Source organism: Arvicanthis niloticus, chromosome 14 (genome assembly GCF_011762505.2).
Source record: "Arvicanthis niloticus isolate mArvNil1 chromosome 14, mArvNil1.pat.X, whole genome shotgun sequence".
Taxonomy (NCBI): Eukaryota; Metazoa; Chordata; class Mammalia; order Rodentia; family Muridae; genus Arvicanthis; species Arvicanthis niloticus.
In genome coordinates this window covers 52242051-52267243 of record NC_047671.1, presented here as the reverse complement: position 1 = coordinate 52267243, position 25193 = coordinate 52242051, and the positions used below count along the sequence as shown (strand labels likewise).

Genomic DNA, 25193 nt, shown 5'->3' with positions numbered 1-25193 from the left:
CATCCTTTAGGGCCAATGGAGTCTTGCATGCTCAAAACTGTATTGTGAACAAGCTGTCTATCACCTGACAAACAGCAGTGGTCACCATGATAAATGAATTGTTAAATCCTAGCCCACGGAGCTCATTTGTAATTGGTCTTCTCATGTAGCTCCTCAGTGAGGAAGCAGTGTGCTATGCTCTATGCCGGTTTTCCGGCATCTGTCTCAGCTCAGACAAACCCAGTGTCTGCTTTATCAGGAGATGAAATGCTTGCCACTCAAGATCAACTAAATTGAATTGATCTGAGGCTTTGCCAAACTAATCTACCCACCTTAAAAAAACATGAAGAGCATATTTTCACTGAAACCTGAATATTGTCTGCTTTTTGCTAAGAGATTTGAAATGTGGGTCTATTTTTCAGTGCTAAAGGAGAATGATTATGACTGAGTCTAGGTCTATAGTAACATTTTCAATCCAACCCTGGGGAGAAAATAAGCCCTGAATGAAGTATACTGTGTTATAGTAATAACTTTCTTCAAGGACTTACACATTTTCCACATAAAAATGCTTGTTTTCTTTTCCTTTCTTAAATCAAAGTAATGATTTTCTGTTTTCTCTCATATGTGGAGCCTTCTTTGTAGAGAAAATTCCATATGAATTAGTAACTTGAGTCTAAATCTCCAGTATGCCATTGTTTGCCTTAAAGAAGTTAGAATTGAACACTTGTGGTTCTTCATGAAAAATGTGGCATCATTGTCAGTTGCTACTGTGATTAGAGTGTTCGTATTTATACTGTAGAGTCTCCTTCCATATCATTCCCTGAGCATCACTTACTTGGTGCGAATTGTACATAATCACGCTTGCTGCCTAGTAATTTGCACTAACCTGAGAGTCGGGCTCTTAAAATCTTCCCCTGTTTTTAACCCCCTCACATTCATGCTGCCTTCACTTGCTGTTGTGATGGCAGGGCCAGTGTCAAGAGTTCTGCCTTAAGATTTGCCTTGGAAATAGGTGGGTCCTGTCTCAGAAGGAGCTACTAATATGAATGTGGCCCTTTATTAAAGGGCAAGCTTTAATAGCATATTTTGAAAGTAATCTTTAGTGTTTTCTATAATATAACAAGAATCAGGTTAGGCACCTTTAGTAGCCAATTATTTTTAATTCATATCTTTAAAGTTTAAAGATCAGAAAAAGGCAGAAGAGAAGCTTAAACAGTTTGTCAAGGCATCTTTAATCATGAGAGGGGATATATTTTCAAACTGGATGGAATCTATCAGGATTGTTAAGTTGACTCAGTTTTTCTCTTTCCCAAATGCAAATTTTTACATAATAGAGGATTTAGTAAGTTAATTAGTAAAATGGTAATTTAATACTAGTTTAAAATAATAGGCTAAATGTCACAAAAATCAGCATATCCATTATAAGTCAAACTAGAGTTGTATAAGAAGTCAGCATAGTTACTTAGTATTGATTTATTATAATGAAATCTTTTTATAATTGCTTGGATTTATTGTTGAAATATATTAAAGAATCACCCAGTTTTATTAGAGTTATATAAAAGGTGCTGGTTTCATGATGTAACTTAGATAATGTTTATTAAGCCAAGCCAAACTGAAAGAATAACGTTTAATATTTACCAGTCTTAAGCACACATGTAAGTCTACTTCTTATACTGGCAGTAAATTATAGTTTGAGTAAATACCACATTATCTTACAAGAAAACTTTGCTGTCTCCTTTTTAAGTAGGAAGCCAGTTGTTGTCCATAGGATAGAGAATAATAAAACAGGTTTTTGTCCCTACCTATATTTGTTTAGTAGCTTCTTTTGGAACTGTTTTCAGTACAAAAAAAAAAAAAAAAATATGGAGACCTTAGAGCAAATGTTTACATACAATTGTATATAATTACATACATGAAATGTTTTATATTGAAGTAAGCATTTAGACTTTCCAACAAGAGTGCAAATTAATATGAGCATTGCTTCATTTAACACTTAAAATATGTTTTCATTAAAAAAATTAAAAATACTTCAACACTTCAAAAACTCAAGTCTCCACTTGGTTTGGAAAATTAGGCTTAATGTCACCATTGGTAAAAATTAGACATGTATTTAGCCCCTACTATGTAAAATAGGTCACTTATCTGATGTGAGTTTTGATGATGAGAAGATATTATACTTCACATTCTTTGTATGGCAGCTGCTGACACTTGCACTGTCCATAACCATTAATGATGATGAAAGGTCCTTCATGGGTAGGTTCATACTCATTATACGGTCCTTGGTCTGACATGTTTGACATATGGAGTCGTGTTTGGGATCGGAGCTGCCTGTGGTTCTGAATCATTGAGCACTGCCTAATTCTTCTTAAAGTGGGAGGGCAGCACTTCCTGGAAATGAACACTATAAAAATAATAAAAAAGAAAGAAAACAATAAAGCCATTGTTCCTGTAATTACTCGCTGAGTAAAGATGGCATTGTCTGGTTCAGGAAAGTGTTCCTCTGTAGTGACTGCTATGCCTGCAGTAGTTGGAATTTCTTTGTCTCCTACATGGTAACTTGATGAGCTTATTTTTGTATATTCAGTGGTTGGATCTCTGTAAGTTGTAGCCATGGCAGTGACAGTGGTTGATAAATTCCAGCAGAGCTGAAACCCGTGGACTGCATCTAGAATATCCTCTCCTTGGGTGTGGTCAGGGCTGTGGCATAGGATGGAATGCTCCCACCGACCTTGGAAACTGCCCAGCCAGGAGGCAAGAGCACATACTCTGGGGCTGCATTCCCACAGATTGCCAGAGAGGCCAACGGTTGTGAGGGATCTCAGGGAGTTTAAGATTTTGGAATCAAGACTATTTAACTTGTTGTTATCCATAAGAAGTATTTTAAGATTAGGCATGGTCTCGAACACTGTCAAGTCGATGGCTTTGATTTCATTTCCAGTTAGGTCTAGCTTTTCTAAAGTGTTCCAGGTCCACTCCATCCCACACGTCAAGTTGCTGATTTTGTTCCATTGTAAGAAGAGTGTGTGCAGACTGCTTAGCCGGAGGAAATGAGCAAAATTAATCTTTGTCAGCTGATTGTGCTCTAGATGAAGCTCTCTCAGTTTGATTAATCCTGCAAATCCATTGCGAGCCAAACTTCGCAAACGGTTTGTGCTCAAATCCAGAAACTCTAGACTACGACAGTCCCAGAACAGGCGTACTGGGATAGTCCGCAGGGAGTTGGAACGCAAATGCAAGGTCTGCAGCTTCCGAAGGCCGTAGAGGAGCTCAGGATGCAGAGATGACAGCTGATTAAAAGACAGGTCCAAATTTTGCAGATTAATCAGTTGGGTAAAAGTTGTGTTTGGCAAGTAAAATATTTTGTTGGAACTTAAGATTAACTCCTTTAGTTTATATAGTCCTTGGAAAGCATCTTCTTTTACTGTTGAAATTTGATTGTGATCTAAGTGGAGCCAGGTGAGTTGACTGAAGCTGGCAAATTGATCTCTTTCAAGCGCTGTGATGTGATTGTGCCTCAGGGACAGGCCCAGAGAACCCTTGTCTGTGGCGTTTGGCACTGAGTGGAAGCCCTGAGAGTCGCAGTAGAACAGCAGCTTCTCACAGCGGCATTTAGGTGGACACGCCATACCCAGGGCAGGCAGCATTTTTAATACCACACTCATTGCATATATTGCTGCCAGCATAGGGGCCCCTAATGGCCACTTGAAATGTAAGCCTGCAGAATATAATTTAAAGAAAACAAGAAGATAGGATATGTTTCAGCAGAACACAGGGGCTGTTAAAAATAACAACAAAATGCAACATCATAATGAAAGATGTCACTGCATATAACATTTTTCATTTACTGCAGAAAATTAACCTTGTTTGTAGACTGGAACACAACTTAGACCATGTATAACAGAGATTAAAACATGTCCCTTTTTAAAATGTTATATGCATTTACATAAATCTTAAAATCCCGAACCAAGTGACTTGCATCATAAAATAGGAATTCACTGGTTTATTTTTATAAAAGCGTGATTCCTCTTTGATTGAACAAGCCATAGAAATGCATGGACTTACCCATTCTTCTGAGCACATTGGTGGCTGCATTCAGTCGAGGTTGTCAGACTCAACGCAGTGAGTCTGTAAAAGGCTCTAACATGCAGGAGCCTTTGACCAGTTTCCTGTTTTCTGTGTCCTAGGCTTTTCAAGTAAAATTCAAGTCTATCAGGGTGAATTGTTTTTTTTCCTTAGGATATTCCTCTGGAAAGCATTCGTGCCATTCTTTTGGTGCTCTGATCCCCTAAATCAGCTTTGATTATAAGTTAATAATTCCCTCCTCCTGATTCCTGCCGATCATCAGAGCTTCGGCTTTCCTTTCCGCAGCTGTTAGTTCTCTCGGTCTTAACTTGTTGATGGCAGATGGGCGGCTTGTTGCAGAGAAGAGCTTCTGGAGCAGCATGAGTGCATTTACTGAAAAGCTTTTCCGAGAAACGGCACAAGAATGGATTTGCTTATGTGCTGCGACCACACAGAACTGTATATAGGCTGACGTCACCCGGTGACGTGTCTTTTGTTTGGGTTTTCCAGAAGCTTTACTGTTAAAAAGCACTGTGCTTTGTAACAGTGTCAGGGTCGTTACAAGACCCCCTGTTTACAATAAATTGAGAAAGAACTCCTGATTTGAGAATTTGGTATTCCTTCAGTGTAGGAAGCAACAATGAGGTTGTAATAAATGCTGCATTCAAGAAGACCCATCTGAACAGTGAGTTGGACTAGCAGAGTGATGATTTTTAATGCGTGTGAGAGCTAGTGTTAGTCTGCCGATTCTGCATAGAGATCATCTAAATGGGCACGATTGATTTATGAAGTGCTGATTTAATGCCAGCCTATGCAAGGTACGCCTCTGCTCTGGTAGTTTGGAAAGCTACTCAATTGCCTTGTTGTCATGCTTGGTAAAAAGCAAAGTGTTACTGACTGTGTTGATAAACTAAGTGGGCATAGTTACTTTGTCATTAAAAACTTAACATTATAAAGCACAACAAAGAGGAATAGCTTCCAAAAGAAACAATTTGGGCTTTTTTTTCCCCCTTCCATTGAGAATTTCAAGGGAACTCGAATCCTTTTCTGCTTATTATATAACAATGTTTTATTACCACACTGATTGGAAAACAGTGCTGAGTTGATCTTTGGATGTCCTACCAGAGGAGAGGAGCAGACTGACACCATGATTTTTATACATGTGACCCAGATGTTAACAGTGGAACAGAGACAATTTTGAACAAGTATTTTATTGTCCCTGGATTCTGACAGTCTTCAGGATTTCTACTTTAGTCATCTCACCTATTCCTTAGCTAAAAGCCACAGTTACTGTCGAGATTGTTGTAACATCAAAATAACATTTGCACACTATCTCTTACTGGTACATTTATGAACTGACTGAATATCATATCAGCTCTTGTTGAATTCTTCTCATAAATATGAAAGGACATTAATATTGGAGTAGGATTTTGTTTTGGTTGTTTTTGCTTGACAACTCTTGCTTCTCCTTATTAGATAAATTTTCAGACATGAATGTTTATGGTTAGTGTTATATAAATGCATAAGATGTGTCTAGCATAAATGAGGGCTATATTTTCAGGCCAGACTAAGGAACTGCCTTTTATAAACATATTTTTCTTGTGAACTGGCTGCATGAACTTATTTTCCCCATACCATTACCACTTACTCTTAGTGAGTCTGGTTTTAAATCTGAGAGAAGAAATCTCAAGCTATTGATGAGATCTGTGAAACAAGCCCATCACTGGCTTGTGATCTTCTGAGGATTTTGTTCCACTGGAGAATTCTAAGAAGTCATTATACAAGGAGATACAATTTCTGCATTGGAATATGGCTACTCTGATAATGGTTAGAAGTCTCTAAAGTCCCTTAGAGTCATGTGTAAAGATTCTCTGGAAACTCTACTAATGTAAATATGCATTTATTTTTTTAGTTCTTTTAAAGTGACCCCAAGATGGGTTTAAAGTATAAGAGGTTTGTTGAAGGCAATGAATTCCTAGACAGAATGAGAGAGAAGGCAGTAGGCAATACTTGGATGGGTCAGTGAAATCTTCAGACCACACTGCACATCTGATACCTTTCAAGGGAGGAGAGAGGGAAGGCTGTACCATGTCAGACTACAGTGCGATATTGTTCACTGGCCAAGTTAAAGTTACTCATATTCTCAGGAATGAGCTTGGCTATTATGTGTGCCACCATGATGCTGACTCTGAGGTGCTACTCTTACACTGATCTTGATGCTTCCTATAGTACCTTTCTGTACTCTAGTGCTTCTTAACTTAGAGCTTTTTGTAGATGGCATTGTTGCTGTTGATTTCCCCCCCCCCCCCATGTGGAAAAAATTTAATCATATCCTACTGTTTCATAGACAGAATTTACTATGAGCTTGGTCTTAAAAGTTGGGAGGCAGGGAGACTAATGGTTTGTCGTTGTTGTCACTTATTATTAATTGAAAGAAAACCCGTAGGATGTTGTCAGTGTCTTATTGAAGTCAGCCACATTCTAATGAAAATAACCTTAGGAAGAGCATGTGAATCAGTTGGATTTGATGAAGCATGGTTAGGAATGAGAAGGAAAGGTGTTTCCTTCCTTTTAAACTCAACTCTTAAGTTCCTTTCTGATTTCTAGTCCACTTGACCTACTGTTGTGTAATAGTGAATTGAACCTATTCAAATTATATTACTACCCATTGATGTACCTAGTGAACGGAAACTGTTCAAATTGTATTATCTCTGCTGTTACATCAGCTTTTGAGGGAGAGAAATTGCTCAGACATGCAATAGAAAGTAATGCCTGTTTTTGTTTGTTTGTTTAAATTAGAGACAGATCCTTTTTCCTCAGCCTTCCAAATAGCTGGTATTATAAGAGCCTGTTACCACACTCTGAAGGGGCCAGCAGTCCTACAGCAAAAGCTGTATCAGAGTGATTGAGAAAAACTACTTTTTCCAACTCAGCAGTCATTTTTCTCACCTGCCTACTTTCTGGGTTTTGAAGGATGAAGCTGTGGACCAAAAAACAAGAGTATTTACCTTAAAACTGGTGTATGTGTGTATATTTACATACATGTATATACATATGTAATATACACACAGGTCTCATCGATATATTCATATTTTCTCCCTCTTAACTGGATACCATTGTTCTTTAATTTTTTTTTGTTTGTTTTTACCCTATGTGTATGTTCTGCTTACATGTATATATGTGAACTACAAGCATGTCTGGTTCTTGAAAAGGTCAGAAGAGGGTGTCAGGTCTCCTGAAACTGGAGTTACTGGTGGTTATTTACTGCCATGTGAATACTTGGAACCAAATTTGGGTTCTCTGCAAAGAGCAGCAAGTGAACTACTGAGCCATCTCTCCAGTTATACCCTTGTTCTTTTTGAACTAAACTTTCTCTTGACATTTTAGAGTACTTTGGCAGCACCACCTCTGGAAAATGGTGTTTATCGGACACCACTTCTGACTTCTTTAGATGTCATCAGGGCAGAGGAGGTGGAATTAACCCAACACTCCCCTATAGAAAAGTTTTAAGGAAATTCAGTGAGCAGTGGATATAGTTGTCTACATTCTTGTGAGAGTTTGTTTTTAATATGTGTGTGGTTTTTAATATATGGATGATTAGAGTTACTTGAAGTGACATACAGATGTGCAAATAAAACTTTTTTTTATGGTAGACAATGAGCTTTATATTTTATTTTAAAAATTTATTTAATTGTACTCAACTCTAAAGAATAGAGTCCCAGCATCAGAGGTGTGCGCAGAGGTATCCTGAACATCATGTTGAGATAAACCATGCTGGAAGTCTTGGTCACTGCTTGGAAACTCTTTGTGTAAAGATGTTATATTGCCTGGGTCTCAGTATTTCTCCTGGTTTGATCTATTAATTCTTAGGTAGTGACTTCATACTATTTTGTATGGGGTAGAGGGAGTAGGAGAGAGAGAGAGAGTGTGTGTGTGTGTGCTAAAACAACCATGTGCATCACGTTGCATACCTGTTTTATATTACATGACCTAATTATTTCCCTAGTGGTGCTGGTGATGCAGCTGCTTGGGACCCCTCTCTCATCCATGACCTTTTCCCTGCCCTCAGTTGATCTTGAGTTTTAGAAAAATCTTTTGGTTCTCTCATTAGCAAACACGATTGATAAAACAGAAATAAATACTGGTTATACTAAGTAGCATTAGCATTCTGTTATCTTATAACTTCTAGTTCTCGGGACATAAATACTTTGGTATTTGTTCTTGAGTGGCAGGACCATGTGACACTCTACTTTTCTTAATGCTAGAGTTATTTTCTGCCCTGAGCCATGAATTTAGCGATAAATTTTGACTTGGTGCACCTGAATTAAAAATTAAGGGATCTTCCATAGATGTTTGGGAAGAAGGATACTTAAACTTAGCACGAGGGGCTTTTCTTTCTGTGCTATAAATATAAAGATAAAAACAAAAATAGTAAAAACTGTCTTTAAGTCTCTTTGACACACAGACTGAAATGTTAGGTGGCTTACATTTTTTAATTTTTTTCCCTCTGCCAATGGCTATTCCACAGTACCACCCCTCAAACACCCCTTCTTTGTTTAGTAGACTTTGTTCCTTTTGAAACACAGCCAACTTTGGGGTTGCCCTTACTGGTTTCTCCCTATTTTGAGTAATGTTTGAGTTAAACGTTTTTCTCCTACATGGGCTATACAGAGCCATTTTACGCAGATTAGAATTAGGAGTAGATACTGGTTCATACTCACTAATCTCAGCATCTCTTTTAGTTTTAGTAGAGTCTAAGTTGGCTAAATTTCAAGCATGTATATTGGTTTCAGAAGCTTGGAAACAACATTCTCTGAGAATTTTTTCAAATTAAATTAATTAATTTACCTAATTTTTGTGGTACCAAGGATCAAAACAGAGCAAGCGAGTGTACCTAGTGCCCACTAAGGTTAGAAGAGAGTGTCTAATCCTTTGGAAGTGTACAGATGGTTATTATCCACTATGTGGATGCTGGGAACTAAACCTGGATTCTCTTTTGGAACAGCAAATACTCTTTAACTTCTTAATCTCACTAACTTAAGCTTAATGTTCAGATAGTAAGTGGTGGAGGTATATGTGTGTTATATTCCCATTACATATTACATGATGACTGGAACCCTAAACTTGTTCATTATACCAAAAATGAACAAACAAACAAGCAAACAAAAAACCAACAAAGAAACACTGACTTAAGCACTCTGTCTGGAACATTCTAGAAGGGTCAGATAGGGTTTTTTTTGTTTTGTTTTGTTTTTGTTTTTGTTTGGTTTGGTTTGGGTTTTGTTGTAGCTCTGGCTGTCCTGGAACTCTCTCTGTAGACTAGGGTGGCCTCTACCTCACAGAGATCTGTCTGCCTCTGCCTCCTTGAGCGCTGAGAAGTGAGGCCCCTCCCCCACCCCCAACTGGGCCTGACCAACCCTCCTTGACTGAGGCATTACCTTTTGTTTCTACAGTAAAAAGACAAATTGGTTTTGGGGGTAGATTTGCAAAGAGGGAATTAACATGGTGTGTGGCGCTATAGTTTCTTAAAATGGGTGTTTCTGTGTCACTGTAATCTCCTTAGAAAGTCAGCTCATGGATGTGATTTTCATGCAACATTGTGGAAATTCTTGGGTACTGATTAAACTGTCATGAGGTCAGTGAGCCCAACCTTTGGGTTTCAGCTTGGGAAAATTTCTGGTAGAAATGAATATGAACACCTCCCAGATGTGGCTAGAAACAATGATGGGGTTTTAGGTCATTTACTTTAGAGAGACTTTTTTTTTTTTTTTTTTTTTTTTTACAGTAAGTACTTGAGTATCTGAGGAATATTCTGAGACTTTGAATTTATTAGATTAGTTTGATTTAGTTGTAATTTTTTTGGCTATCTAAGTCACTGTTTCTATTGCTGTGATGAAACATCATGACCAAAGAACAAGTTGAGGAGGAAAGGGTTTAGTTGGCTTACACTTCTGTATCACTGTTCATCACTGAAGGAAGTCAGGACAGAAACTCAAACAGGGCAGGAATATGGAGGCAGGCGCTGATGCCTTGGAGGAGTGCTGCTTATGGTTTGCTACTTTATAGTTTGCTCAGTCTGCTTTCTTAATAGAACCCAGGACCACCAGGCCAAGGATGGCCCCACTTACCGCTAATTAAGAAAATTCCATATGGGCTTGTCTACAATCTGATCTTGGAAGAAGGCATTTTTAAAATTGAGATTCCCTCCGCTCAGATGACTTTAGCTTGTGTTAAGTCAAAATTAAACTATCTAGCACAGCACCATTGTCTTAGATCCTGGTGTTTTATCTTAGGGTTATCAGTGAGTAATTAGGCTTAAGCTGAGGTATTTTCTGGCTGATCGCTCTGAGCAGACCTACACAATAATTCTCATATCTGCATCCATTTTGTTAATGGTTCCCCCACTCTGACATTAATGTTAGTAGACTGCTTAATTTTATTAGAGGTACAGGAGGACTTGGGGATTGGGTAAGAATGAGACCCGGGGCCTTCAGGGTGGTTCCTTTGCCTGAAAGCCCTTGCTGTGTAAGCCCAACAGCCCAAGTTTACTGGATCTCAAGATGAAAGTAGAGAACCAAGTTGTAAAAGTTGGCCTCTGCCCTCTACATACGGTATGGCTTATAAGTGCTTGTATTCATAAGTAATGCACATAATGAATAAAATAAATAATAAGAAATGTAACTCAACTACATTTGACTCCATATCATTACATCACTCATTCATTGTGCTTCTTTACATTTTAGTTTTTACTTAGATTCTGAATGTATAGCAGATGTGTGTCTATCTGTACATGTGCATATGAAAGCAAGAGGTCAGCCTTAGGAGTCACCCACCATGTTTTGGGGACAAAATTTCTCATGGAGACCTGGGCTTACCAACTAGGCTAGGCTGGCTGGTCATAAAGACCCAAATCTACCTCTCTGTACCTCTTCAGTGCTGGAATTACAAGGGTGCCACTCCTATGCTAGATTAGTTGTTTCTTAGGGTTGTGTGACAAGCACTGTATATACTTAGGTATTCTTCAGCTTCTTTGTTGTAATCGCTCATCAACATCAGATGTAACTTATTCTTGTTTGTAGCACTAGAAGAGCTGGTACTGGTAATGAACTTGTGTGCTGAACTTCGAATTGAGATGATGTTTATTGGAGATGGGATCTCACTATGAATTCCAAACATGCTAAACCCTTCCTTGCTCCCCAAATATCTTTTGTCTCTTTTAGAAAAGTTCTTAGTTTCAGTGATTAGCCAGACAATGAGCCTAAATGGTACAAGATTATATTTTAGATGAAGTCACATATAAACACTCCCACTGTATGTTTTTCAACTCTGAATTAAAAATTGTTTTGTTTGTGTTTCCGGGTAGGGGGAATGTCGGGGCTGGAGAGATGGCTAAGTGGTGAGGAGCAGTGGCTATTTTTTTTTTTTTTTTTTTTTTTTGGTTTCTTTTGGGTTTGGTTTTTTGAGACAGGGTTTCTCTATGTAGCTCTGGCTGTCCTGGAATTCACTCTGTAGACCAGGCTAGCGTCAAACTTAAAAATCCTCCTGCCTCTGTCTCCCAAGTGCTGGGATTAAAGGCGTGCACCACCACTACCTAGTGCAGTGGCTACTCTTGTACAGGGCCTGGGTTGAGTTCTTAACTCCCACATGGAGGCTCAAAATCCAGTTCAAGGGGACCCAACTCCCTCTTCTGACATCCATGGGCAGCAGCACATGTAGGATGCACAGACATTCAAACACCCTACACATGGAAATAAAATAATACAAAAACTTAGTGCTTGTTTTACTGGTTGGTTTTTTCTTTTATTCAACATTGCTTTAACACTAAATATTTATAGACTGTCATTAGGTTCCTTGTAAAGTACTCACATGAGCATCTGTTTATTCAGGCTGGACGTAAAGAAAGAAGTGATGCACTCAACTCTGCAATAGATAAAATGACCAAGAAGACCAGGGACTTGCGTAGACAGGTAAGCTTAAAAATAGGGGGACGGGGGTTAATTGTATTTCCTAAGTTCTCAGCTTTAGTTTTAATTAAAAATCTAATAAATATAGGCTTATATTTTTAATTAAGGGAAAGGGTAAATCTTTACAGAAAAGTGACTTTCTGTTCTATTGCTCATAAGCTTATTAATGTCTAAAAAAATCTCAGAGGGACATAGACTAATACATTCCCTCTGGTAGAATTAGCTCCAGTGTAAAAAGGATGTATAGGCAGGAAAATCAATTTAAGATGACTTGGGGAATCTGTGGAAGTAACCTCACAGGACCTTGTTGTATGGGCTTCCATACCTTAGATTACAGTTCCTCATGGGTCTGCCCATTCTGTTATATGCTGTCAGCTTGTTCCCACTGGTAGAAGTATCTTTTTCTCTACGGGCAGTAATGATGGAAATACTTAATTTTTCATGTTAATAAATTTAAAAATCTATTCCTTTAATGATATTTAATCTCATTGACATTTTGAAATTAAATTTTGTTAAAGTTTTTAAAGGAAGTTAGAGTTGACTAGGTATGTACTTTAATATTAGCATATTAAGATTTAAGTTATTGTGAGAATTTAGACAGTTTTCAGTAACTAGTAGAGACTTATTGCTCATAGCTGATATAAAACTTTGGAGGATCAAGTGTCAACAGTGATTGGAAAGATAAAACTTAGAGTTTATCGTGTGGTAACTCTTGTAGATAAACCAGAAACTTCTCCTTTTTTCATTGAATTTTAAGTAATTAGGCTAATGTATTCCGAGGCCAACTCAATTGAGAACGGTATTTTAGTTTTGTGAGATCCAAGGAAAGAAAAGGGAAATGTCTTGAAAATTGAAATTCTGCTACAGAGCTGACCGTAGTGTAAAGCATGGTCTCTGCAGTCCTGTGTTGAAGGCTGTTTCACTGGGTGCTTACATGGGGTGCGTGGCTGTCTCAGTGTGGCCTGTCTTTCACAGGCTTCCACTAGATACATTATATCATAGTTTAACTTCTTAGTAGAAATAAAATCAAATGCCATTTCATTATTAGCTTCGCAAAGCTGTCATGGACCATGTATCAGATTCTTTTCTGGAGACCAACGTCCCTCTTTTAGTACTGATTGAAGCTGCAAAGAATGGAAATGAGAAAGAAGTTAAGGAGTATGCCCAAGTTTTTCGTGAACATGCCAACAAACTGATAGAGGTAAGTGCATTGTGATCTGTCTCATTAACATAGGTAACTTGGTGAGTTGTCAGTTTTAACCACATGATTGAATAGGCTAAAGGTCTTCAAGGGCTCACCAATATACAGCATTTATAAACAGTCTTTCATTATCTCTGGGGCTCTAGCATAACTACTGTTCTGTCAGTTTACATTGATGACATGGATAGCTTTTGTCTTAGAAACTCAACACCATCACTTACTGGTAGTGTAGCCAAAGCCAAACCATGATATTATAGCAAGACTGGCACAGTGTACCAAGTGGAAGCAGCTACAAACTGGCCATTTTCTGATACGCACTGCCTGGAATTACATCTCAGCAAGTTACCCAATTCTTGTCAGTTCTTATGTCCTACTTGTGAAATGAGGTCACTAATGAGACCCATGCTCTGAGGACCAAAAGAATGATAGAGATGGTAGATGTTTCACCTTATAGTTCAGGCAGACTCAGCCCAGTACTGTTCTAAGAGTAAACAAGCCCAACATCCACTAAATGATACATGAATTTACACTGGAAATCTGTGTGGGAATGGTTGGCTTGTAAAGTAAAATAATAATTAGAAAAGATGAATTAACACTTAATTTCCAGATGAGTTAGGTTTCTTATTCATTTGTTAAATGAATTTACATTATTTCATTAACTATTAGTATGTTTTAGAAATGAGACATATACACACAAAACATAACCTTAGTACAGAAACATAATAGTTGATAAATAGTTCATAAACCCACTAGTAAGTGGTCAGTATGTAAAAGCAGAAACTGACCTGAAATGTAAAATGTGATTTTAGGAACACAGCCCAAGTTAATAGTAAAATTATTTCAAGGCATATATCAGTAATCATATTAAACACCTTACTAATTTTATACCTCATTTTGTTTGACTATTGATTGAAGTGTTTTTCTGACCAGAATTATGTACAGAATGCGTAGGTCAGCTCGTTATTCAAGTTAATGGTTCTGACATGTGGAACTAACAAACATTGAAGCATTTCATTTGTTCCTCCATTAAGCATGATCTGCTTCACAGCAGTCACATGACAGTATGAGATGTAATCTCCAAGTAGACAGATATTATGTTGAGGAAACCAGTCCCTTGTAAGTAGTCTGCTTACTAAAAGGTTCCTTTGAATGTTAGGCATCAAAGCCTGGTGTATTAATAGCTAAAGAGAGAGCAGTTTTTATCTGTCCCCTCATGGGAGAGCCAGTTGGGTCATCCTCAGCCTCTCTGACCAGCACCCATGGTACACAGCACTGTGTACTCTCCATAATCCTCTTTTAGTGAACTTGGGCCTGGAGAGCTTCCCCAGCTTGCACACCTGCTGATGCCTCCAGTAGTGGAGATCATTGAGCCCGCTCACTGGGCCAGTGGTGTTGGTTCACTGAAACAGTGACTGGGCACAGTGGTGCAGGCCTTTAATCCCTACTCTTAGGAGCCAGAGATAAGTGGATTTCTCTGAGTTCAAGGCCAGCCTATTTTCCATAATGAGTTCCAGGACACCCACCAGTACCAGTACATAGTAAGACTGTGTCTTGAAAGAAAACCAGACAGACAGACAGAATTTGAGTAAGTCACTGAGTAACTGGACTTGAGAGCCGTTGAAAACTTTGTTCCAGACTTAAACATTTCATTTCATTCTAAACATCATTCTTGATGATCAGAGTGTGATGCTCCCCATCACAGCCCTGTTCTGACCCTTTGCTCACCTCCTGCCCCTCTGCATGCCCTCTACCCCTGTTACCTTCTCCTGCATCTTACCTGTATATTAAAGGAGACAGGGTTTTTATCTCCTGAGACACAACCCTAAGCTATGCGGTGCCATTCTGCAAAGTTATTACATTTATGATAACTGAGACAGTAAGATCTATAATTACTATGTCCATGAAAAGGAAATTAATTTCTAAGTGTTTCAGAAGCCTCAAAAATTCCTGACTCAAGGAAGAACTTTTTCTTTCATGACAAGATTTCTCCTCCCCATAAAACCTTTGTATTATAGTGGCACACCTTGAACTAATCAGGGACTTGGTTTTAGCAAAGATAAAATGTTAATCCCCTAACTTCATTTCTTTTCATTAGTTGCCTTCTAGCTGAAGTGAATGTCTACAGGCCAGCTTTGATATGAGGGCCTATTTTATTTTCCTTTGGTGGTTCAGCAGAATTAAGGACAGTACATAAAATATATACATGACATATGGATATAAATGGAAAGGAGAGGGTCACATTCTACAGCCACTAGGAATATTTGCAGGTGTGTTTGGGAGGAGTGATCTTTCTGAAACTCTGCAGCAGAGTTCTCATACTGTATGTCAGGAATTAGTGTAGAACTACAAGATAAGGTCATACACCCCAACTAGATCCACATTTCAAATGCAGCTTAGAGCTCCAAGATACTACCACTTTGACCAGCTCACTTCAAGTCGTCAGCATTTTCATGACCCATCTCAGGCTTGATAATTCACTACAGTGACACATACACAGAATGTTTTATTTGAAAGGCAAGACAAAAGTTAGGACCAGCCAAATTAAGAGACACATAGGAGTCAGGTGGTGGTGGTGCACACCATTAGTTCCAGTACTCCAGAGGCAGAGGCACATGTGGCTCTGTGACTTTGAGACAGCCTGGTCTACAGAGTGAGTTCCAGGGCACAAAAGCCAAAACCAGACATAGACAGACATAGGCCGAAGCTGAAATTTTTTGTGTCCCATACAGCTGGAATTGGGGCCCTCCACTGAGATATACCAACTTGGTAACTTCCATGAGTTTCTGTGTCCAGAGTTTTTGTTCAAGTTTCATCACTTATACCTGATTGAAGACTCTCATTGTCAGTTTTGCTCTTCTCCAGGTCAAGCTGTCTTTTCAGATGACTAACTCTGTATTCCCAATCACCTCAGTAACATAAACTATCAGTTTTAATGTAACTGAGGCACTCCGTATACTGCAGAAATTCCAGATGTTGAGAAATATTTGAATGTTGATCAATCAAAAATAAAACCAGACAAATTATATAATATACAGTACTTTGTATTTCAGTGTACTGTAAGGGTATATCATATGTATGATTTTTAGAAGGTATCTTGAGTATACAATCTGCCTTGCTTGCTGCATATAAATACCACACAAGAGGTTAAGACAGGTGGTTTGTTTCCCACTAGGTCCATTTTATGGTCCTCACTTGATCACTTATTAGTCTCTTCCCTGGTAAGATTAGCTTTGAGATTTACTTTTCCTTTGAGTTCCTACCATTTTGTTGTTGTGTTTCTTTTTGTTTTTCAGTTTTTCAAGATAGGGGTTCTCTAGCCTTGGATTACTAGAACTTGCTTTGTAGACCTTGAACTCTCAGAGATCTACCTGCCTCTGCCTCTCGAAGGTGTGTGCCAACCACCGACTGGCTAAGTTCCTGCCTTTTAACAGTCAGTCAGATTTACTCTTCTGTAGGAATCAACAGATTATTCAGTTATTTCTTTTAAAGTCTTAGGTTTTTACTTAATGGTGTAAATCTCTTTTCTCTGTAGGTTTTTTGAAGCACCATGCGTGCCTAGCATTGTGGCACATGCCTTTAATTCTAGCACACTTGGGAGGCAGGGTCTATGTAGTGCATCCCAGGGTAGCTTGGGGCTACATAGTGAGAAGCTATGTTGTCTGTGCTTCCCCCAAACCCCACCTCACAATCTAGAAATCATGTAGGGTCTCTGGGACCCCTCCAGTCTTTCAGTCATGGAAAACTCAGTCTTCAAAGACAGTGTATGCTGCTTATGGAGTCTCATTTCTGTTAGGAGAAAGAAGCTGTCATCTACTTTGAAATCTCTCTGTCCATCTTCTTGCTGCTACATACTTGTGAGTTGGGAGTGCTTCAGTATAAAATACAACCTTTTAATATATAGTATATAAAAAATAACAAATTGGTTTTTTCATTTATTATATGTTAAAATGATAGCAGCTTTAGGTTTAATGTTTCACCTTTTTTTAAAATGTCACTACTAAGAATTTTACAAATCTTTGTGTAGTTGTGTAGTTCACTTATATCTGCTGGGCAGTGCTAGATCCATGGGCAGCAAACAGGGTAGGGCAGCAGCCAAGGCCTTCATCTTCTGGAGAATGGCTTATTATATCTCAGGATGATTTTAGTCTTCTGGGCAATGGCTATACTCTGAGATTTCCATTGATCTCAGTCAGTTAGAGCTCAGGTCTTCCTTACAGAGGAGGACCTGCTTCTTAGTGACATCGGGTCCATTTCTGTCAGTGGGAGCAGGTGGTTATTTTGTTGTATGTATGATTTAAATATGCTGTCAGTGTAAACTTAGATCTGGTCTAATCTGTTGTCAGAATTGCTGCCATCATTATTCCTGTTATTCCTTATCAACTTCCCTTTCCAAAATTGTCATTTCTTCTATCTCTTCTTCTACTTGTTTTTTTTTTTTTTTTAAATGTATCTGTTCTCCCTTCATATAATCTGATGTTTTTACAATGCTAAGATAAAACATAAAATAGAACCTTTCAGTTTGCCACTGGAAATGTCCGGATTGAATGGGTCTCTATGTAATTGGCCTTACAGCCAGTCAAGGATCCTTTTATTTTTATCTTGCTAAGACTTTTAGATAGGACAGGTCTACACTGTTCCTCTCGTCTCCCTTTCAGTATCAAGCATGAGATAATTATTTTAAAAAGAAAAAAAGCATAGTATGTTCTGGCAGTTTCTCTGGATAGCACCCTTTTTCTCCCTAGAGTAGGTTCCCCTAGTGTCCTGCCCAGTTTTCATGTCATTAAAAGTCATGTCATTAAAAAATGAGAAAGATTTGTAAGAATGAGAGCAACTGCTCTGTAAAATGCTAGCCAGTGACTGGAGCATTGTTCATCAGTGTGGCCTCAGGCAGTAAACTGCTCCTGGAGTCAGATGACAATATCTCACACCTAATTCCTGAGCTGTACAGCCTGATTTCTTAGGGTTTTTTAAAAGAAATGTGCCCCAGACCTGGCTCAGTGTCTCATTTGGTGTTTTAGGGTTTATTTGGCTATGATAAAACACCATGACCAAATATCGACCTCACAGCTCACCATTGAGGAAGGTCAGGACAGGAACCTGAAGGCAGGAATTGATGAACACCATGAAGGAGTCCTGCTTACTGGCACTAGCCCAGGTATCACCTCCCACAATGAGCTAGGTCTTCTCACATCAGTCAAAAAAAAAATGCACTATAGTCCAATCTGATAAATGCATTTGAAGATTCTCTTCCCAAAAAAGATGACATAAAAGTTGACATAGCACAGTGGGTAATAATACTTGTCTCTGCCTTGTGAGCAGTGTCTGCTATCTCTGACATCACACTAAGAGACCCAACTCCTGAAAGTTGTCGTCTGATCTCTGAGTAGACAAATGTCTTACAACTACAGCAACTGCTTTGTGATGACTGAATTGTGGGGTCCAGGTCACCAGCCAGGCCTGCTTACACTTGGCTGTGGCAGTGTTCTTAGACATATCTTCCCTGCCCCACAACTTTTTGTGTTAGAAAAAGTACAAGTCTCTGTCTTAATGCATGTTGATACAGCCTGGTAACTTGGGAATGAAAGTACCACTTTAGATAAGGTACGGTTTTAGGCCACTAGTGTTTTAAAATATAGTTTTTGTAAGTTCATTTTTAGAAACTTGGGATGAGATTTTGAAGCACAAAGAAGAAAAGAATATATTAGAGAGATTCAAACCTGATTATCTCCAGTATTTCCTTTTTGTTGTTAAGTATACAAAATTGATACCAAAGTAAGTTGTTTGTTTGCTAAGGCAAATGAAACCATGATGTGTTGAAATTAACTTGGTTACCTCATTTCTGTTCTGGCCATTGCTTATATTCAGGTGCACATAGAGTACCTACCATTCATTCATTCATTCATTCATTCATTTATTCAGGTGCACATAGAGTACCATTTATTTATTTATTTATTTATTTATTTATTTATTTATTTATTTATTTATGGTTTTTCGAGACAGGGTTTCTCTGTGTAGCCCTGGCTGTCCTGGAACTCACTCTGTAGACCAGGCTGGCCTTGAACTCAGAAATCTGCCTGCCTCTGCCTCCCATGTGCTGGGTTTAAAGGGGTGCGCCACCACCACCCAGCTTCCGTACCTACCATTTTTCAACAATTGGTTATTAAATGTCTGTTTAACCAGTCCCTGCCATGAGGCTCTCACTCTCTTATGTACTGCTGTTTAGTTCGTTTGATGCTGTCATCCACTCAGCTTCTCAGACCCACATCCTAAGGCCCATCCTCTACCTTCCCCATGTTCCAGATGTGACCAGTAAACTCCCATTGTTTTCTTTGTGTTTATTTCTGTGATCAAGTCCTTAGTGTAGCTATTATCATATTGGATTTCTGCAGCAGCTCCTAATGGCTATCTGGCTTGCACTTTGATTCCTGACTAGCTTCTTCCCTTCAAAGGAAGTCAGTATGATCTCCTTAAATTAGCTCATATTATTCCTTTGCTTGAGAATTTTTCTCAGCTACCCTTGTCATGGTTTCAAGGGACAAATGTGATACAGTGTGAAACTGTAGTTCACCATAGCTTATGAAGTGTCCTGTCTGCATTCCAGCTGCCTTTAGTCCTGTGCTGACTGGCCCCTGTCATAATTCTCTCTCCTTTTCCAAATGACCAAATGTTACTTCCACAGAAAGGCCTCCCTGACCCCCTGAGCTCTCATACCACCCTCCAGTCGTTATATTTGTTTATCATTTTTATGTTCTTCACAGCCCTTCTTATTATCTGAAATTAGTAGATTTGTCTAATAATCTTATTTATCTAGCCCCTACTCACTGTAATAGAATAGAATATTCTTTTGAACATAGGCGTAGAATGATGCCTAGTACATACTAGGTTCTCACAGCTAGTCAACTAGTGATCGTCCTAATTCTCAGTGTTAATTCAATAAATGTGATGCTTCAGATTCAGCCACCACCCAAACTCTAATTCAGTTGTGTATAGATGGTTGAGAAACATGGAGCTTTGCATTATGTGTTATTTTGAAGTAATCTTTATATAGAAGGTACCACACACATTTGTATGAAGAGGGCATCGGATCCCATTACAGATGGTTGTGAGCCACCATGTGGTTGCTGGGACTTGAACTCGGGACCTCTGGAAGACCAGTCAATGATCTTAACCATTGAGCCATCTTTTTAGCCCCTGAGTCTGGTTCTTATGATTATGCAACAAGCACTGATCATCTCTCTAGCCTGATCAGATCTTTTGGGATGTTAAATTGAGAAAAATATGGAGATTTAAAAAAAAAAAAAAAACAGGAAGTTTAAATGACAGATTTGAGCAGTATTTCATTTTATTTAACTAGAATTAATCTTTCAAAAACCTAAACAAATTTTTTATAGATTGGAAGAGAAAAAAAATGTGGAAACATTCTATCAGCAGACATTTGTAGACTTCCTAAGCTAGGAGTGGCAGCTCACACCTTTAACCCCAGTACTTGAGATACAGAGGCAGGTGGATCTCTGAGTTCAGTGCTAGCCTGGTCTATAGAGTGAGTTCCAGAACAGCCAGAGCTACACAGTCAGATCCTGTTTCAAAAAACAAAACAAACACATGAAAACTAGGGGTGTAATAATAAGTAATAAATCCTCACCCATGTAGATATTATCTTCTAATAGAAAATGAGGGAAAGATAAAAGTAAATAACAGATTTTATGAGGCATATATGTAGTTCATATAATGTAGTTTTCACATAATGAAATGGACTGAAGAAATACTTGAAAATGTTTTATTCATTTTATTAGTGTTTGAAATGAATACAAAACTACTGAGTAGTTTGGATAAAAAACTATTATTTCAGTACTCTTATTACATGACCAACATAAATTTGGAACATAGCAGAAGTACTAAATTGTTTTTTAGGAATCTCTCATATGTGTGTGTGTGTGTTGTTTTAATATAAATAATTTCTCTTTATAGCATATAAAGGATATAAAACAGAAAACAAAATTCTTTAGTGTGAGAATGCCCTGTAAAGTTATCCAAGTAATATCAGTCCTCATATTATGGCTCCATTCACTCAAAGGTGGGAAAGTCCTGAGGTGCCTACAGTGAATGAATTATATGTGAACACACAAGAAAAATATGTGTACAGTGTTGGTGACTGTGATACTCAGTGCCTGTGGGATCACTATTCAAGTGCTTTTGTGAGTTTACTTAAAATGGTAGTAAAGAGTTTTTCTGTGTGGTCTCTTCACTGTTATTTCTGAGGGTCCGTGTAGGCTCTAGGACTGACTCTTGGACTGCAGTTGTCACTAGTATAACTTGGTGACTCCCCGAAGGACAGCCTGCCTCTTTTTTTTTTTTTTTTTTAAATAAAATGCACATAGATGTTAGATATCCCCCCAAGGTCATTGATAGGAGGGAGGAGGAGCAGAGGGTTTGAAATGCTGAACTGGGTGCTTTGTGTTTTCTCTCATTTGCCTATAAATAGTGAGGTAGTGCTTCTAGGCAAAAGTACCTTTTATACCTTACTTTTTCTCTCATGTCAAATTCATGATGTCTTTATGTTAGCCTTTGATCTAAAGTATGTTAAGGTGGAAATTTGTTTGCTGTCAGAAACCTTTTTGTCACTAATGCAGTATCTGTGTGCCTTTTTTGATGACTTCCTTCCTCCTTTGTTCCTACTTTGCTGTGTGCCATGTGCATCAGAAAAGCCAAGGAACTCATAAGAGTAAAACATGGAAAATGCCATGTATCGCTTAGTATCCTCTTCCCTCCAGCCTCAGGCAGTGCATTAAAATAGCCTTAGGTCGGGGAATTTGCTGCACTCATTTGCTGCCTTGTGAATTAAGAATTATAAAGTGGATGAATCCCTGTAACTGTTGGGCTCCCTCTCCCAGTTTTCTCATTTTCTGGAACTTTATGGGGTATGACTTTATTAGTTCAAATGTGTATTTTGACTGCAGATTGAATGATCTGCATTGTATATTTGATTTTGTTATGAATTTGTATGTAGAATATGTAGCAAAGTGGCCATGGAGGCTCTGTGAAGAACATTTGAATTAAACACTGATCTTATGACTAGCTGTGTATTTGCTCAGTGGGTCCACGTGACTTGGCAGGCGGAAGCTCTAGCAAATAATTAACGAAGTTCTGATAGTGTGCATGAGACTAAGGAATCTTTAGTCCCAGACCAGTCTTTCTCCTTTCCCAACCTATTATTCTGTCAAGTTCACAAAGCGAACCCTCCTTCCCTTCTGCCACATGGGTCCCTTAGCTCAAACCCACTTGAGTCTGGAGGCAGCAAGTGCCTCCACCCACAAAGCCATCTTACTACTCCAGAAGTTGTTTTCTTAAGGGGCCTCAGCATTTTCTTTTCTCTTAGATTCTGGTAGGAAGGACTGAGGAACATTCACCCAGCCTTGGCTGTGTTAGGTTACGGTAGAGATTCTCGGCCTGCCAGGCATGGTTGGTTGTACAGGCCTTTAGCCCAGTACTTGGAGGCAGGAGCAGGCAGATCTCTGTTTAGTAAGACTCACAGAACCGTAGGAACTGTTTTCTCACTGGGAGATGGGACTGATGATAGCCCATGTTTAGTGAAGCACCATTTCTAGGTTTACTTATAATATTAGGCAGCAGCTAGGTGGAGTTAGAAATAGGGAACTTTAAAAAAATATCATTTAAATAAATTCACTATTATAAATCCTGTTTTGTATTTGTTACTGGTGGGTGCTTCTTTATACCTTGCTTCTTCCTAAAATTAGATTATCATGACTTACTTTGAACAAAAATATATATGAAAATGTTATCTGTGGATAGCTAGGACCAACTGAAGAGTCGCAGGCAGTGTGAGTTTGCTATGGAGTTTGGATTACTGAAGTGTTGGGGTGGAGGTGCATTCCATGTTGGCTGAGGAATTCATGATGATTTTAAGGCCCTCCTCCTAAGAATAATTTCAGAAACAATTCTTCTGTGAGATTTACATATGAGTAATTCTTCTGTGAGATTTACATATGAGCATAGAGTGATTGATTTTTAACACTTTAAAAATAAACATAGAACAATTATTATTCTTTAATGGCGAGATCATTTGCTACCACCTATGATGTTTGTTTACTTGCTTGTTCTTATTTAGACTTCAGGTTTTCTTGCAGTCTCCCTGACACATACCTTGACATACTGGGGATTAAACCCCAAACCTCACACTTACTAGGTGAACACGACTTCACAGAGTGCTGTCCACCTCCAAACACATACTTTGTTTTACTTTGTGAAGGTTTGGAAACCAGGGTCTTACTAATTTGCCCTAGCTAGTGTCGAACTTACCTTCCTGCCTAGAATGAAATCTGCATCTTCAGGCCCAGTGATTTGAGACCTAGAAATCATTATCTTCCTACTGTAGCTCTTCTTACTGCTGGGGTTACAAGATATGCATTACCGCTGGGTGGTGGTGGCACACGCCTTTAATCCCAGCACTTGGGAGGCAGAGGCAGGCGGATTTCTGAGTTCGAGGCCAGCCTGGTCTACAGAGTGAGTTCCAGGACAGCCAGGACTACACAGAGAAACCCTGTCTCAAAAAACCAAAAAAAAAAAAAAAAAAGATATGCATTACCGTGCCTGTCAAGTTAAAGGCTTCACACTGATTTTATAATTTAACTGCATGTCATGTGCATGCCCATTGCCCATGGAAGCTGGAGAAGGGTGTGACATCCTCTAGAACTAGAAATACAGACCATTTTGAACTCCCATGTAGGTGCCAGGAATCAACTGAGTCCTTGAAGAATAGTCTGCTGAATTGAGCTGTTTCTCCCACAGACTAATTATTTTTTTAAAAGTTGTATTGACTGCTGTTCCCAATCTAAAGGTGCAGGTTTTCCTCAGTAAGAGGTGTAAAGGTCTCCTTCCCTGTATTCCCTTTCAAGGTAGCCAGGTCTGCCACTAGAATACAAGGCTGGCCTCTCAGAGAGCTGTAGTCTAGATCTTGCATTTGCACATTTGTCATTGTGAGAAGTGAGTAGTCTTGTTCCTGGAGGGTATATTGAAACTTATTCATCCAGAAAAGACTATTAGTGACAAGCATCACTACTTTTTCCTCCTCCTCTTCTTCCTCTTCCTCCTCTTCCTCCTCCTCTTCCTCCTCTTCCTTCTCCTCCCCCTCTTCTTCCTCCTCCTCCTCTTCTTCTTCCTCCTCCTCTTACTCCTCCTCTTCCTCCTCCTCCTCCTCCTCTTCCTCTTCCTCTTCTTCCTCCTCTTCCTCCTCCTCCTCCTCCTCACAGGCCTAAAGCAAGCAGTGTCCTCTTCTAGAGCATCACTGATCTAACAGTAGATCAGAAACATTTTAGAGTAAAGCATTAAAACAAAGAGTACGTCTTCTCTTCTAGCCTTTTTCATAAGATTTACATCAGGGAAACAAATGACTTAAGAATTTAGCCATTTTTCCATACCCTCATCATCCTGTATCTGACTATAGTCAAGAATACATTATCCTTTACTTCTTGATTTTGAAAATTTGTGTAAGTTTTAAGATTGACAAAATTGAGATAGTACAAATAGAAATAAACTGAATTAAATTGTTGGGTGTTGAAAGCAAAATCCCAGTGTCAGACTGTCTTTCCTGTTCACTGTCTGAACAGGAAGCAGTTCGGGGCTTGCCTTGCTGTCTCACCTCACCAGGGAGCTTGTGATGTTATCTGGTTTTGTTTTGTTTTTTTTTTTTCAAAATGCCCCCTTCCTCTTTTTGAGATAGGGTCTTACGGTGTAACTAGTCCTAAAGAGTAGCATTTTTAGGCCAGCCAGAATACTAGCAAGCTAAACAGTGATACAACCTGTAACAATCATTTCTGCTTAAGATTTACATAAAAAGTAAACTCTGCCAGATAAGGAAGTCTAGCCAGCGATGGTGTTCTGAGAACCCAGTGGAAGGTTCTCATTGCTTCCATGGAGGGCGGCATTGGTTCCATCTGTTGTTTTGTTTGAGACACAATCTCACTCTGTAT

At 38.8% G+C, this 25193-nt stretch overlaps 2 protein-coding genes across 3 annotated transcripts in view; one reads left to right on the top strand and one right to left on the bottom strand.

Annotated features, from left to right (window-relative positions):
• Ctnna1 (catenin alpha 1) overlaps positions 1-25193 on the top strand; it is a 126705-nt gene that overhangs the window by 82741 nt on the left and 18771 nt on the right. For both annotated transcript variants that reach the window (XM_076912828.1, XM_034517663.2), the window contains exons 8-9: positions 11928-12008; positions 13054-13206. In XM_076912828.1, the coding sequence (XP_076768943.1) occupies positions 11928-12008; positions 13054-13206 (234 nt within the window). The remainder of the gene's footprint in view (positions 1-11927; positions 12009-13053; positions 13207-25193) is intronic.
• Positions 1193-4854, bottom strand: Lrrtm2 (leucine rich repeat transmembrane neuronal 2). Its single transcript, XM_034517666.2, has 2 exons — positions 4042-4854; positions 1193-3694 (listed from the first exon to the last, which is right to left on the bottom strand). Exons 1-2 carry the CDS (start codon positions 4043-4045, stop codon positions 2151-2153), a joined length of 1548 nt encoding a protein of 515 aa, XP_034373557.1. The 5' UTR covers positions 4046-4854; the 3' UTR covers positions 1193-2150.